The sequence below is a fragment of the Oncorhynchus clarkii genome, chromosome 20, assembly GCF_045791955.1.
Source record: "Oncorhynchus clarkii lewisi isolate Uvic-CL-2024 chromosome 20, UVic_Ocla_1.0, whole genome shotgun sequence".
NCBI lineage: Eukaryota > Metazoa > Chordata > Actinopteri > Salmoniformes > Salmonidae > Oncorhynchus > Oncorhynchus clarkii.
Genome location: NC_092166.1, coordinates 65,689,114 through 65,705,742, shown reverse-complemented (window position 1 = coordinate 65,705,742; position 16,629 = coordinate 65,689,114). Strand labels below are relative to the sequence as shown.

The 16,629-nt window shown below is 41.5% G+C and overlaps 1 protein-coding gene across 2 annotated transcripts; it reads right to left on the bottom strand.

Annotated features, from left to right (window-relative positions):
* Window positions 1-5,480: 5,480 nt before the first annotated feature.
* On the bottom strand, window positions 5,481-15,832 carry LOC139375655 (uncharacterized protein C16orf52 homolog B-like). 2 transcript variants are annotated; one of them, XM_071117460.1, is made up of 3 exons: window positions 14,955-15,832; window positions 7,340-7,552; window positions 5,481-6,325 (listed from the first exon to the last, which is right to left on the bottom strand). In XM_071117460.1, exons 1-3 carry the CDS (start codon window positions 15,058-15,060, stop codon window positions 6,141-6,143), a joined length of 504 nt encoding a protein of 167 aa, XP_070973561.1. In that variant the 5' UTR covers window positions 15,061-15,832; the 3' UTR covers window positions 5,481-6,140. The 2 variants fall into 2 exon arrangements, with proteins under 2 accessions (XP_070973561.1, XP_070973560.1); XM_071117459.1 differs by having other exon boundaries at window positions 14,946-15,817.
* Window positions 15,833-16,629: the final 797 nt, after the last annotated feature.

Below are 16,629 nucleotides of genomic sequence, written 5' to 3'. Positions count from 1 at the left end.
CTGGATAACCAACTGGCCCTGAACTGTACTTTCAATTTTCTAATGATTTGTATGTGCTCATATCTGGCACCACAAATTAAGTTCTCTCTGGAAAAATTGTTCTTTAAGTATTTATTTTTTCCATCCAAAATGCCATATGTGGTTTAGTCTATGGGCAAAACAGTTGAGATGTAGTGCCATCTTTTGGTGTGATAAGTCACTACATTTCAATTGACAAATGCCCCCAAATAGCAAATTGTATTATTGTGGTCCTATAGGATGAGAAATTAAACGTACTAGAACTACAGGCCTCAACCACAAGTCACTCTGAATGGCTGTTAGCGGTCAATGGGTTTCATTTTGGAACTTGGGCAAGTGAAGGGCTATAGGAAAGAAGTATGTATCATGAGTGGATGTACTCAAAGCAAAAGCCATAGTAGAAATGCTCAGAGCAGACTGAGGGTGCATCTCAAGTGAGTCTTTAGCCAGATGTAGCAGTGGTATCAGCGGAGCCTTGTCTGGCAGAAAAACAGTTCATTCAGACTCATTTACTGCCTGTTTAAAAAAAAAAAAACATCTGACATGGCTGACTTGCCTAAACAAAGGTGGTTTCTACTGACAATTGAGATGTACAAACTATGGCATTAGGGAGTGATGAGTGGATAAGAGGCCATCTGTAATTCTGATTAAGAAATTAGGAGACTAAATAACTTGGCGTTACCTTAGATTGTAAACTGTCATGGTCAAAACATATCGATTCAATGGTTGTAAAGATGGGGAGAGATCTGGCCGTAATAAAGAGATGCTCTGATTGTTTTGACACCACACTCCAAAAATTAAGTTCTGCAGGCTCTAGTTTTGTCTAATCTTGATTATTGTGTGGTCCAGTGCTGCAAGGAAATACCTAGTTAAGCTGCAGCTGGCCCAGAACAGAGCGACACATATTGCTCTTCACTGTAATCAGAGGCCTGATATAAATACCATGCATGCCAGTCTCTCTTAGCTAAGAGTTGAGGAGAGACTGACTGCACCACTTATTTTTATAAGAAACATTACCGTGTCAAACCCCCAATTGTTTGCATAGTCAACATACACAAAACTCTGACACACTTACCCCATCAGACATGCCATTTTCACAGACCCCAAATCCAGAACAAATTCAAGAAAGCGTACAGTATTATTTAGAGCCATTATTGCATGGAACTCTGTTCCATCTCGTATTGCTCAAATAAACAGAATCAGTTTTTTGTTTTTTTTAAAGGATAAAGCAACACCACACAACGCCTCTCCCCTGTTTGACCGAGATAGTTTGTGTATGCATTGATATGTAGGCTACGTGTACCTTTTTAAGAAATGTATGTACAGTTGAAGTCGGCAGTTTACATACACTTAGGTTGGAGTCATTAAAACAAATTTCTTGTTAACAAACTATACTTTTGGCAAGTCGGTTAGGACATCTACTTTGTGCATGACACAAGTCATTTTTCCAACAACTGTTTACAGACAGACAGATTATTTCACTCATTCACTGTATCACAGTTCCAGTGGGTCAGAAGTTAACATACGCTAAGTTGACTGTGCCTTTAAACAGCTTTGAAAATTCCAGAAAATGATGTCATGGCTTTAGAAGCTTCTGATTGACTCAAATGATGTCAATTAGCCTATTGAAGGTGTACCTGTGGATGTATTTCAAGACCTACCTTCAAACTCCATGCCTCTTTGCTTGACATCATGGGAAAATCAAAAGAAATCAGCCAATCAGCCAAGAAAAATTGTAGACCACAAATCTGGTTCATCCTTGGGAGTAATTTCAAAACCATCCCAACCGTGAAGAACGGGGGTGGCAGCATCATGTTGTGGGTGTGCTTTGTTGCAGGAGGGACTGGTGCACTTCACAAAATAGATGGCATCATTAGGCAGCAAAATTATGTGCATATATTGATCTCCAGACATCAGTCAGGAAGTTAAAGCTTGGTCGCAAATGGGTCTTTCAAATGGACAATGACCCTAAGCATACTTCCAAAGTTGTGGCAAAATGGCTTAAGAACAACAAAGTCAAGGTATTGGAGTGACCTCAATCCTATAGAAGATTTGTGGGCAGAACTAAAAAAGCATGTGCGAGCAAGGAGGCCTACAAACCTGACTCAGTTACACCAACTCTGTCAGGAGGAATGGGCCAAAATTCACCCAACTTATTCTGGGAAGCTTGTGGAAGGCTACGTTTAACCCAAGTTAAACAATTTAAAGGCAATGCAACCAAATACTAATTGAGTGTATGTAAACCTCTGACCCACTGGAAAGAAATTAAAGCTGAAATAAATAATTCTCTCTACTATTCTGACATTTCACATTCTTAAAATAAAGTGGTGATCCTAACTGGCCTAAGACAGGGAATTTTTACTAGGATTACATGTCAGTAATTGTGAATAACGGAGTTGAAATGTATTTGGATAAGGTGTATGTAAACTTCCGACTTCAACTGTAGTTCTGTCTTTGAGCTGTTCTTGTCTATTAATGTTCTGTATTATGTCATGTTTCATGTTTTGTGTGGACCCCAGGAAGGGTAGCAGCTGCTTTTGCAACAGCTAATGGGGATCCTAATAAAATACCAAATGAGCATGCTAAAACGGACGTAGTCAATATAACAATTTGTTCGGCACTTTTGAAATGTGCAGTGACAGAATTCAGAACCCGTTCTTACAGTATTCTCCCTGTACACCAAGTCAGGACTGTAGGATAAATAAAGGGAATAAAGGAGGCATATAAGCAGACAATATAAACTCTTACAATATTCGATGATGGAATTTCTCTGAAACTGGCTATAGGCTACATGTGCACCACCAAGTCACAACAGTAATCTAAGTTATGAGGGGGAAAGGGACCAAATTATTAGGGTGAGGCACATGGCCTACTAACAGTTTACTACACAACATACACTTAGTAATACTTTCTTAGCTACAGTATACATATCTTCCTGGCATCTTACATAATTTATGCAGCAGCATACAAGACATATTTGGACTCACTTTGTTGTGCTGTGCTTACATGAACAGGAAGGTGGTGTTGGTGGTCTTTCTTGTGGGCAAATTTTGTCATCAAAACCTGTCATTCTTTGGATTTATGGGGTTTTTAAGACAACTGGGAACTCAGAGGATAAAAACAAGGTTGAATCATGACATCAGTGATCTTCAGGTTGGAGCTCTAGAAAGAGGCCTGAGTTCCTGACTTAGAATTCCGAGTTGGATGACCGTTCAAAACGCATCTTCCCAGTTGTTTTGAATGTGGCAAAGTCATGCTGGATTAACAGCATGGCCAATGTATTCAACCTTTTCTGGCCCATGGTGTTGCATGTGAATGTTTATCCTTTTAAGCTTGTAAACGAGACCCTTAAACCCAGACATGGACCACACACCCTCTCCACTGAATAGCAGGCTAGTGATTGCTTTGCAACACTTGCAGTTAGCCACTGATTCCTTCCAAACCACTCAATGTTGAATTTGCGATTTCCAACTTGTTGTGTAATGTTTATGTCCAATATCCGATGAGCACCGATCATTTTTATCTATAATTTGAAAAGGATTTGCCAGTAGATGTTCGACGTGATTCATGCTTGTTCGTCGCTTGCTAGCTAAGATTTTGAAAGTATGATGTTGACATGATCAGTCCAATCAAAGCTACGGTAGATATAACGTTATTTTACGTACTTTTATCTGTGGCCAATGACCTTGAGCCTTCTTGGATGGGCACGTATAATGTAACTCCATGGCAGCACCCAAGGGGCTTAAATGTTCGAGCTCCCCTATTCAAATTTTGCGGCGACGTAGTGTTCCCATGAGTGACAGAACACTGAGCCAATCACGGCGCAACTAGCAAACATTACAAACCCCTACTCTCTTTATTTTTCGCTGGCTGCCCCACCACCACAGAAGGCACTGAGCTAGACTGAAACACCAGCATTTTGGAGCTGCCTTACTCAAGAAAACAAAAAAGAGACCATGTTTGTATGTGGCGTTATTAACTCAATGATTTTTTTTTTTTACATTGCAAACTGATATGTGACAAAATAACATGCAAAGCAGGCAACAGCAAAAATGTTTGCTAAACAGGTGGGGCTCAAATCAGAAGGGGCCCTGCCCTACATTTCTGATTGAGCAGACCTATGCCGTGCTTACTGTGAATGTGATCTCCGTGGACGCTGAAATAAATAAGCTTTTAAAAGGTGCATAGCTGGCAAAACGCAAATGGAATTAATCCCAGCCAAGGACACAGCAGCCTACATACAGTACACAACAAAAATAATAATCCAAGATTTAAGTGTTCCGCAGGGCTGATAATAGCAGTGGTTGTGGTGCGCTGTGCGTGGAGGGAAGGTCAGAGCAGAAAGGCTTTTGAATGACTGCTGTTTGACCTTTATCAACAGTGGGCCAGTGGGAGAGAGAGGTAACCTTCTCAGCAGCCCAACCTTGTCCCTGCTTGCCAGTAGCTGGCTCTGAGCTGTGCTTTGCTGCTCTATAACCAACCTGGTCTCAGAGCATTTCGTATTATTCTTTACGTAAATCCGAGACACTCATTTTAGTATGATTTGTCAAGAACCAATTTGACTGAGCTTGAAGAATTTTCAAAATAATAATGTGAAAAAGTTGCACGATCCAGGTATGGCAAGCTCTTAGAGACTTACCCAGAAAAACTCACAGCTGCCAAAGGTGCTTCTAGAAAGTATTGACTCAGGTGTGTGAATACTTCTGTAAAATGTATATTTCTGTATGACATTTTCTATGAATTTGCAAAAAATTCTAAAAACATGTTTTCACTTCATCATTATGGGCTATTGTGTGTATCCATTTTGAATTCAGGCTGTATGTATCAACAAAATGTGGAATAAATCAAGAGGTATAAAGGCACTATATACATCTACACTCTAACTAAACATTTAAAAAAATATTTGTAGTGTGTTTTAAATTAAAATACATTGGTTTTCTCAGAAAATCCCAATTTTTGTCACCCTGATCTGTTTCACCTGTCTTGTGCTTGTATCCAGCCCCTCCAGGTGTTGCCCATCTTCCCCATTATCCCCTGTGCATTCATACCTGTGTTTTCTGTTTGTCTGTTGCCAGTACGTCTTGTCTCGTCAAGCCTACCAGCGTGTTTTCCCCATACTCCTGTTTTTCTCTCTCTACCCCGTTTTTCTTGTTTTTCCAGTTTTGACCCCTCTGCCTGCCCTGACCCTGAGCCTGCCTGCCGTTCTGTACCTTACTGTCTCTGCCCTGGATTACCGACCTCTGCCTGCCCTTGACCTGTCGTCTGCCTGTCCTGTTTTGTTAATAAACATCTGTGATTCGAACTGTGCATCTGGGTCTTATCCTGAGTTGTGATAATTTTGGCATGTCCCATGTCATTTTTGTCCGACTTAAAGATTTGAACCCACTTAACATCCCCAACTTTCCCCAAGTGTTCACAACCAATGTAAAGCCCTAATAACATTTGTTGCTTTGACAAAGTGATTTCTGAAGGTGTATTATTTATTTCATTTGATTAGTGATTCATGTCCTTCAGGTTTAAGGTCAACCCTGTTACGTCAACTGAACTCTCCTTTAAATATGGTGAAATGATTCCTTTTTAAATTATTTTTTTCAAAAGGAGTTGGAGAAACATGTTTCTTATGACGTTAAAACGTGCTTTTTATGACAAAATGTTAAAATTAGGTGAAATAAAAAGTTACACTACCCAAAAAGGCACTCTATTCGTGGAACAAAACTTCTGTGTTCACTGATCTGTGAAGGGACTGGATAGGTGTCCATTCCTCCCATATCTATGACCACAGACAGGCTAGTGCCTACTACCTGTCCTATGGGACCAAGGCTAGGGGCTGTAGAGACCTGTCATCCAAAGGTGCATCAGAGAGTTCCACAAACACAGAGAAAGTGTGTTTCTCACAGTTCCTATTTTTCCCTTCCAGGCATCCATTTTCAAACGTCATGCTGTCACGCTGCTTGCTTAGCCAGTACCACTTCCTCACGATTTGGCCCATACCTGGCGTGAACTCAGGACCTCTGCCTTACAAAACACACGTAGCCGCCCTCCTTAAGCGTCTTAGCCGATGGCGCCACCTCAAAAGCTAGCTAATGAGGCGACGCAAGCGGGACACTTAAGTGTCCAATATGTCACCCAGGCAAGCAGACCTTTCCTGCAAACAGTAGTCCCACTATAGTGAAAAATATAGATAGAACAAAGAGTACATATGAGGACCCCACCACTGTGTTGTTGGGTAGTTTATAAGGCTGTCCCCCAACCTCATCGATGTAAAATCCTATAGGAAATATAAGAGCCGCCATACAAAACAGGATCACTGTGGAGGAGAGAGAAAACATTTTAGAAACACAGTCGTCTTAAAAACACTATTCACAATGCATACAATTTAGGGAGCAATATCTCTTACAACATTGAAAAAATAGGCAGCAACAGTGTACACAATGTCAGGCTAAATTCTATATTGCGTTTTCATCGGCATTGTAGCCTGATCTAAGTGACATACTGTATGTCATGTTATCATGTAGTGTGAATAGTCTGAATACCTAAAACCACACAGTTATGTCTAGTCATTATGATCAATAACTCCCAGAATAAACTAATTCAGACATTACTCACCCCTCTGATATCAAAATAGACCATAATATCAAAATAGACCATAGATATTTAACAATATATATCTTTACACCTGAGCGCTCAACAAAATCAATTTACATTGTCATATTACATTGTCAATACTTTATTATTATACCTCAAGGTCACTTTTGCCCAATAAAGATTCAGCTAAAATAACCTATCGGAGTATAATAATAACAAAGAATGTTATTCCGTCATATCCCTTGGACCACTAAAATCCCTCCTACTGATTTTAGGTCTGCTAATAGCAGCCCCATGGTCTCTTTCCCTCTTAAAATAGCAACAGACCCATTTACTGTAGCCTACGTGTTCAAGGAGCCACTCAGCACAGACACAGTTACCACACAAAAGCTTTTCCTAAAATGAAACCCAAGTGACATTAATCTCAAATCCATTCGCTAACATCCATTAGTGATATAACAAGAATCTTAAGGTGCTTTGAAGCTGTAGACCAACTAATGGCTATGCCTCAAATGACCCTGGCCTATTCCCTAGTCTGTACTACTTTAACCAGAGCCCACATAGGGGATAATGGGGGGTTATGTCTGGCCCCACTCATGAATGAAAGGGTTGTTGGCTAGTTTCTGTATTTATCCTATTGTGGTTTTTGTCTCTTTGCCGTCACTGTAAACAAGAACTGGTTCTCCATTGACCAGCCTGGTTGAATAACCGTTACATAAGTCAAAATGAAACATACTCCCAGTGAAGGCAATCCAGCGGGCGTAACGAGTGGCTTCACGGTACCAGTGTGATAACACTAGCAGGCCGCAGGTCACCGTGAGGGAGATGATGCCCAGGATGATGAAGAAGAGGGTGGTGACCCACTCTGGGGGCAGCCGCGGGGGGATACAGGTCCGGTCACGACCGTGGATGGTCTGGCACTGCCGCACCAGGCCTACCGTCAGGGAACCTAGGGAGAGAGAGGGAGAGAGAGACAGAGATCAGTCAGGGTTAGATCACACACGACCAGCAGTCCCGCTGTCAGAGCACCTACAGAGAGAGTTCTTAATCACATAGACACACAGCGGGAGAGTATCTTTCATCACACACAGAGCATACTCTCACTGGTCAACTGTGCTGTCCCACCACAAGATGTACACATTGTTTTATTAGAAGAAGCATAACCCAGAGAAGCAGATTGCATCAGTTGTGAAATATCCCAATATCCCAAATATCAACTTGTGATGGTGTCACCATTAGATAAGCTAAGATCTGTATGAGGCATGACGGCATTACAACACGACTGGACTAATGACCTCCCTGGTGACACCGGTTTCCACTTCCGGTCCCCTGTGACCACACAAAGTAGAGCTCAAGGAGGGTTGGTATAATAACAAGGCTGAAGAGTGGGACTCCTAGGCCCTGAACCAATGCCAGGGGTCCCTGAGGAATCAATCAATGGCGTAAGACTCAGATGGCTTAGGACCAGAGCCCCTGACACCACAGAGAGAGATAAGATAAAGGAGAGAGAGAGAAGAGAGAGGGAAGAGAGGCCTTACATCAGAAAGTAACTTACTGCCTAAGAGCCTCTGCTCTCCTGCCCCAAAGCCTGGTGGGTCCAATTATGTCAGTTAGTTAGGCCTGTGAAGACATAACGCTTTCGACAACAACAAGATTGTATACGAACTCCACCCTTCCTGTCTGTCCCTGACCCAACTCAGAATACAGTGGCAAGAAAAGGTATGTGAACCCTTTGGAATTACCTGGATTTCTGAATAAATTGGTCATAAAATTTGATTTGATCTTCATCTTAGTCACAACAATAGACAATGTGCTTAAACTAATAACACACCTATTATTGTATTTTTCTTGTCTATATTGAATACATGATTTAAACATTCACAGTGTAGGTTGGAAAAGTATGTGAACCCCTAGGCTAATGACTTCTCCAAAAGCTAATTGGAATCAGGAGTCAGCTAACCTGGAGTCCAATCAATGAGATGAGATTAGAGATGTTGGTTAGAGCTGCCTTGCCCTATAAAAAACACTCACAAAATTTGAGTTTGCTATTCACAAGAAGCATTGCCTGATCTAAACCATGCCTCGAACAAAAGAGATATCAGAAGACCTAAGATTAAGAATTGTTGGCCTGCATAAAGCTGGAAAGGGTTACAAAAGTATCTCTAAAAGCCTGGATGTTCATCCGTCCACTGTTGCTACTCTCCCTAGGAGTAGCCGTCCTGCAAAGAAGATTGCAAGAGCATAGCGCATAATGCTCAATGAGGTTAAGAAGAATCCTAGAGTGTCAGCTAAAGACTTACAGAAATCTATGGAACATGCTAGCATCTCTGTTGACGAGACTACGATTCCTAAAACACTAAACCAGAATGGTGTTCATGGGAGGACACCACAGAAGAAGCCACTGCTGTCCAGAAAAAAACATTGCTGCACGTCTGAAGTTCGCAAAAGAGCACCTGGATGTTCCACAGCGCTTCTGGCAAAATATTCTGTGGACATTCTGTGGAGTTGTTTGGAAGGAGCACACAACACTATTGGTGGGGAAAAAAGGCACAGCACACCAACATCAAAACCTCATCCAAACTGTAAAGTATGGTGGAGGGAGCATCATGTTTTGGGGCTGTTTTGCTGCCTCAGGGCCTGGACAACTTGCTATCATCGATGGAAAAATGAATTAAATTTATCAAGACATTTTGCAGGAGAATGTAAGGTTATCTGTCTGCCAATTGAAGCTCAACAGAAGTTAGGTGATGCAACAGGACAACGACGCAAAACACAGTAAGTAAAAGTCAAATCAATAACAGAGTGGCTTCAACAGAAGAAAATACGCCTCCTGGAGTGGCCCAGTCAGAGTCCTGACCTCAACCCCATTTAAAATGCCGTGGCATGACCTTGTGAGCGGTTCACACCGGACATCCTAAGAATATTGCCGAACTGAAACAGTTTTGTAAAGATGAACGGTCCAAAATTCCTCCTGACTGTTGTACAGGTCTGATCCGCAACTACAGAAAATGTTTGGTTGAGTTTATTGCTGCCAAAGGAGGGTCAACCAGTTATTAAATCCAAGGGTTCTTATACTTTTCCACCCTACACTGTGAATGTTTACACGGTGTGTTCTATAAAGACATGAAAATGTATGATTGATTGTGTGTTATTAGTTTAAACAAACTGCGTTTATCTATTGTTGTGACTTAAAGAAGATCAGATCAAATTTTATGACCAATTTATGTAGAAATCCAGGTAATTACAAATGGTTCACATACTTTGACTTGCCACTGTATGTCAACTCAGCAACACTCAACCCCCTCGTCAGCTATTAAGGACAATTCACCAGTATAGATTTTTAAGAGAGAAATGTAAAATTAAATAATTGTTTCTCATGAGGCGAGCAGTTTGCCAGCACCTTGTCATTTCCAGTGGCTCGGGACGAAGCGAAGAGAGGAACAGAGGCTTTGGCAGAGCGGAGAGAAGAACAGAGGATGGAGAAAGAGCGGCTAGAGGAGAGAGGAACTAACAGTGGCCTTGGCACAACCATTTTTTATCTATTGGATTAGAGAGATGGATGGAGATGAATTTAGTAATTGGACAGATCGGTCCAGTCCTGCTGAGACTTACAAATACCCCATTATGGCTCTGAAACAAGAACATACTGTACATCACTAAAGAGGGGAGGGGAGGGGAGGGAGAGAATGAGTATGGACTTATATGATGAGCATCCCTCAAAGGTTTAAGGACATAGTATACTGCCCTTGATGTGAGTATGCTGCCAAAGATTGGAACTTTGTCCTTAGATGCCAGCACTGAGGCTTAGTAATAGCAATTTAGTGATTTGCCATTCGGTGCTCAGTATGTAAAGCACAGGACGCTCCTGAGGGGAGGACGGCTCATAATAATGGCTTGAATGGAATGTTATCAAACACATAGAAACCATCTGTTTGATATATTCTATATTCCATTTATTCAGTTCCAGCTATTACTATAAGAAAATCCTCCCCAATTAAGGTGCCACCAGCCGCCTGTGATGTCAAGACACAGTGTAAATGTATGTAATGTTGACCACAGCTGTTATGCCATGGCTATTGACATAGCATCCTAATGAATATAATTAATCATTACTAAACTAAACTAATGTGTCATGTTTCCTCACTCATTATAGTGGTCCAGTTTGCTTCCCAATGACCAGAATCACAAATGAATGGAAGATGAATAATATATGAACAGCCCTGATACAGATCATGTTATAGTACCGGACAGAGATCTGAGTGGAAAACTTCCCATCAATTGTGTTTTTTTACTTTAGCTGATTTGTTTTGAAGATAAACCCTTTCATTAGTTTAGATACAGTTGAAGTTGGAAGTTTACATATCATTCAAACTCATTTTTAAACCACTCCACAAATTTCTTGTTAACAAACTATAGTTTTGGCAAGTCGGTTAATTTTTCCAACAATTGTTTCAACAATTGTAATTTTGCCAACAATTGTTTACAGACAGATTATTTTTTAATTTTTTAATTTTATTTTATTTAATTTTTTTTGAATTTTACCCCTTTTTCTCCCCAATTTCGTAGTATCCAATTGTTGTAGTACTACCTATCTTGTCTCATCGCTACAACTCCCGTACGGGCTCGGGAGAGACGAAGGTTGAAAGTCATGCGTCCTCCGATACACAACCAACCAAGCCGCTGCTTCTTTAACACAGCGCACATCCAACCCGGAAGCCAGCCGCACCAATGCGCCGGAGGAAACACCGTGCACCTGGCCACCTTGGTTAGCGCGCACTGCGCCCAGCCCGCCACAGGAGTCGCTGGTGCGCGATGAGACAAGGACACCCCTACTGACCAAGCCCTCCCTAACCCGGGCGACGCTAGGCCAATTGTGCGTCGCCCCACGGACCTCCCGGTCGCGGCCGGTTACGACAGAGCCTGGGCGCGAACCCAGGGACTCTGATGGCACAGCTGGCGCTGCAGTACAGCGCCCTTAACCACTGCGCCACCCGGGAGGCCCCCAGACAGATTATTTAACTTATAATTCACTGTACCACATTTCTAGTGGGTCAGAAGTTTACTGTGCCTTTAAACAGCTTGGAAAATTCCAGAAAATTATGTCATGGCTTTAGAAGCTTCTGATAGACTAATTGACATCATTTGAATCAATTGGAGGTGTACCTGTGGATGTATTTTGAGGCCTACCTTCAAACGCAGTGCCTCTCTGCTTGACATCATGGGAAAATCAAAATAAATCAGCCAAGACCTCAGAAAATAAATTGTAGACCTCCACAAGTCTGGTTCATCCTTGGGAGCAATTTCCAAACGCCTGAAGGTACCACGTTCATCTGTACAAACAATAGTACGCAAGTATAAACACAATGGGACCATGCAGCCGTCATACCGCTCAAGAAGGTGACGCGTTCTGTATCCTAGATATGAATGTACTTTGGTGCGAAAAGTGCAAATCAATCCCAGAACAACAGCAAAGGACCTTGTGAAGATGCTGGAGGAAACAGGTACAAAAGTATCTATATCCACAGTAAAACGAGTCCTATATTGTAACCTAACATAACATAACATAACCTAAAAGGCCGCTCAGCAAGGATATGAAGCGGCCACTGCTCCAAAACCACCATTAAAAAGCCAGACTATGGTTTGCAACTGCACGCGGGGACAAAGATCATACTTTTTGTAGAAATGTCCTCTGGTCTGATAAAAAATAGAATAAAAATATAACTGTTTGGCCATAATGACCATCGATATGGGAGGCTTGCAAGCTGAAGAGCACCCTCCAAATCGTGAAGTATGGGGGTGGCAGCATCATGTTGTGGGGTGCTTTGCTGCAGGAGGGACTGGTGCACTTCACAAAACAGATGGCTTCATGAGCAAGGAAAATTATGTGGATATATTGGAGCAACATCTCAAGACATCAGTTAGGAAGTTAATGCTTAGTCGCAAATGGGTCTTCCAAATGGACAATGACCCCAAGCATACTTCCAAAGTTGTGGAAAAATGGCTAAAGGACAACAAAGTCCAGATATTGGAGCGGCCATCACAAAGCCCTGACCTCAATCCTATAGAAAATGTGTGGGCAGAACTGAAAAAGCGTGTGCGAGCAAGGAAGCATACAAACCTGACTCAGTTACACCAGCTCTGTCAAGAGGAATGGGCCAAAATTATTGTGGGAAGCTTGTGGAAGGCTACCCGAAACGTTTGACCCAAGTTAAACAATTTAAAGGCAATGCTACCAAATACTAATTGAGTGCATGTAAACTTCTGACCCACTGGGAATGTGATGAAATAAACAAAAGCTGAAATAAATCATTATCTCTACTATTATTCTAACTATATCCTGTCATGACACAATATTTCCCTCTCTTTAGCAAGCTTACACACCCATTCCATAGCTTGTCAATGATCTAAATGCTACTTTTTGTTCCTTGGCACTCTTGGAGGCCATTTCTAATTCTTGGGACTGTTTTAGATGCGTAACACATCAGGCTTGTCTGATTGCCAGGGCTTTGAGACACAGGGAGGTGTGTGTGACTGTGTGTGATTGTGGGCCAATGTCTGTAGTTAGTAAACACTTCCCCATGCAGCCCCAGTCAGTCCCCTGCTGCTACAGACTTCACTACAGAATACCTGCGTAACAACCAGGAGGCACGTTAGTATAACTCACACACCTCTATAAACTTGTTCAAAGCTTCACCTCCTGGATAACTACTTAGAGAGAGGTTTGCTGTCAACAAATAAACCATAATGCTGACTTTCCAGGATAAAGTTCAGGGGATGAAAGAGAGACTTTTGGATTTATAATAACATTTTCCAATCTGATGATGTCATTGTCAACATCTTCTTATCTGTGAGCAATGAGCATCAACATCTGGGTGCTGCCAAAATGCTAGACTGGCAAATTAACTTAATTGGCAGGAACAACTAGATCTATGCATTTATCCATTTCACATGAACAAAACAATATGTTTGGACCTCAGATATACAAACAGGGCCTTCCAGTCAAGGCAATTTCCTTGATAATTGAGTTGTGAGTGCTTCATCTGAAAGAATTCTACCTCCCAGCGGACCTCATCAGGAAAGACTCCACCCTTCTCCATTTACAAACAATGCTTCTCTCCACCTGGTAATTACTAGCAGGCAAATTAGGCTGGAACAAAAGGCTTAACCCTGCTTGATTTCATACCTTCTCTGTTGTGTGGGATGAAAGGAGGAAGTCTCACAAGGGAAGTCAAGCATGTTTCTGTTCCTTCTGTGCATTGTATGTTCTACCTGAATGCTAATGGACTGCTATAAATTGTACATTTTCAGGTTTGCATAAATTCTCAATGTGCTGGGCACATAAGACATGTTATAACCATGTTTTAAAACCTCATCATCATTATGTGATGTTGGTGGTCTTGTGGGAGGGAAGTGGGATATTATCTCTAGTTTGGTCCTTCCTATGTTTTAATTCTTTGTCCCGGTGTACATGATGTATAAAAACATAAAAAAGTATGATCACAAATGATACCGTTAAAATCTAAACACAGGACTCAATAAGTTACATCTTCCTACCTCACACCAACCAGGGGAAAATGTCACCCCATCGTTTATGCAGTAGGCCACAGCACAGAACTACAATCTGCTGACTACAGCTGTAGCTAAAGGTCACCAGCTCATTCCAAGTAGCCTGTTTTGTAGCTGTAGCAACAACAGCAAAAAAAGCAGTAGCCTACCTTTGCTACTGCACTTCACTTTAACATGCCCTCAGACTGGTGACTGTAGATGAAATGCCAATGCCTCAGTCTGTCTGTGTCAGATGCATATAACAGACAGAGAGTGAGTGGAGAGCTGAACAGACCTCCAAGGGCATAGCTGGATAAGTGGCACTCACTTCACATCGCTCAGTCTGACACACTATTTGTCAACGGAGGTGAGTAGCTGGTACAGGAAGGCGTATATGCCTTGAAGGGACATGGGGTATAGGAGCATGGTGGGGTGGAAAAGTAGAGGGCAGATCATTTATCAGCAGCTGTATTTTGGAGAGTGATGATGTGGATGTAGGGAGAAAGAGAGCAGGAAGGCTATAAGTGTAACACAACATTTAGAAGGTCTTAGATGAGGCCTCGGTACATTCTGAAGCTCCCTTGACCTGTCAAGAGAAAGGACACCAGAATGCCAAAGTGTTATATTTGGAAAAAGTGTGATTCAAAAAGTTTGGCCAATGTGAAGTGAATTTCTACAGGAATAGGGTGTCAATGCACATTATTGACAGTCAGCTGTAGCAGCCTAGACGCCAATGGTAGACAGATGGTGTGTGCATGGCTGTCAAGTAAATAGTCAATTGAGTTAAATTAGCTCACCTAACTTACCAGCTGCATCTCCTGTGTTGATCCAGTCCGGATTGGCAATACTGGCGATGGCAAAGATATCAGCTGCTAGAAAGAGACATCCTGATATGACGGAGAGTTTATCCATTTCTCAGACGTGGATGCTCTCTTCTCCTTTATATTGAGTCAAAGAGGAAAGTCTCCTCTATCTCGCCCCCTCCAAGGGCAGATAGGACAAAAGAGATTCAGGCATTGATTTCAAGGTCCCATATCAATGTTTTGGTCATGCCCAGTGGATGTATTGTCATCGTCCTCTTGGTAGAAGGGCAAGCCTCTCATCTTCACGCAGCAGTCCTGGTGTAGGATTTATGCAAAGCCGTTTCCTTTCATTGCCTTATAACTATCGACTATGGCCCTGGCTATGAACGCCCACTGTTTCACCCATTACCATAGCTCAGTATCGCAACAGGGTAGCTTATGGTGTCAGGAAAATATATTTGAAAGATGAGTTAAAGGAAAACTCAAAAGTTCTGCGACCATTTTCGCCGAAATTATGTTATTTAAGAGATGCTTGCAAGAGTGCATATTATACCGCTTCTTTCCTGTGTCCGTTTATCTTCTCCATCTGAGATGTCTTCATTGCAAACAAATGGAAATTCCATAAAATACATATATTGTATGCAATGGTCAGATTTCATAATCTGCCAATACTCCCTTCAATAGAAATACCGTTATTTGTCCCTCCTGCAATGCCCGTCAGATGTATCCATTCGAGGTTACAATGTAGCCTGTAATGCCCGTCAGATGTATCCATTCGAGGTTATAATGTAGCCTAGCAATGTAGTGAAGGGGGAATCAGCTCAATGGAATCAGCGGTAACAAAACTCGCTGTTCTCTGGCAATGTGAAACAAGCGACATTAAGGTGACGTGCTCATTCGGCAAAATGTCTAAATAAAAGTCCCCCTGAAAAAATGTAACACGACTGTTACAAGATGTTTTTCTGATTTATAGTTTAAAGTGACTTAAAAATGTATTTATTAATTTTAAAAAACTAACAATATATTAACGAAATAAATGAACAAATATCTATTTTCTGTCTATATTTTTTACTATAATGACACAACAATAACATCACTGTTGCTGGAAGTTTTAATCGTTTTAAACTATTTATTTTTTATTTCACCTTTATTTAACCAGGTAGACCAGTTGAGAACAAGTTCTCATTTACAACTGCGACCTGGCCAAGATAAAGCAAAGCAGTGCGACACAAACAACAACACATAGTTAGTTACACATGGAATAAACAAGCGTACATTCAATAAATAACACAATAGAAAAAAAATCGATATACAGTGTGTGCAAATGAGGTAAGATTAGGGAAGTAAGGCAATAAATAGGTTGTAGTGGCGAAGTAATTACAATTTAGAAACTAAACACTGGAGTGATAGATGTGCAGAAGATGAATGTGCAAGTAGAGATACTGGGGTACAAAGGAGCAAAAAAACTATATGGGGATGAGGTAGTTGGATGGGCTATTTACAGATGGGCTATGTACAGGTGCAATGATCTGTGAGCTGCTCTGACAGCTGATGCTTAAAGTTAGAGAGGGAGACATGAGTTTCGAGCTTCAGTGACTTTTGCAATTCGTTCCAGTCATTGGCAGCAGAGAACTGGAAGGAAGGTGGCCAAAGAGGAATAAGCTATGGGGGTGACCAG

Coding starts and splice junctions, on each gene's coding strand:
- LOC139375655 (XM_071117459.1), bottom strand. CDS start 15,060: ATGGATAAACTCTCCGTCATATCAGGATGTCTCTTTCTAGCAGCTGAT. Junction 7,553..14,945: donor AGATGCAGCTGGTAAGTTAG/GTGAGCTAATTT, acceptor CTCTCTCCCTAG/GTTCCCTGACGGTAGGCCTG. Junction 6,326..7,339: donor CTGGATTGCCTTCACTGGGA/GTATGTTTCATT, acceptor TCTCCTCCACAG/TGATCCTGTTTTGTATGGCG.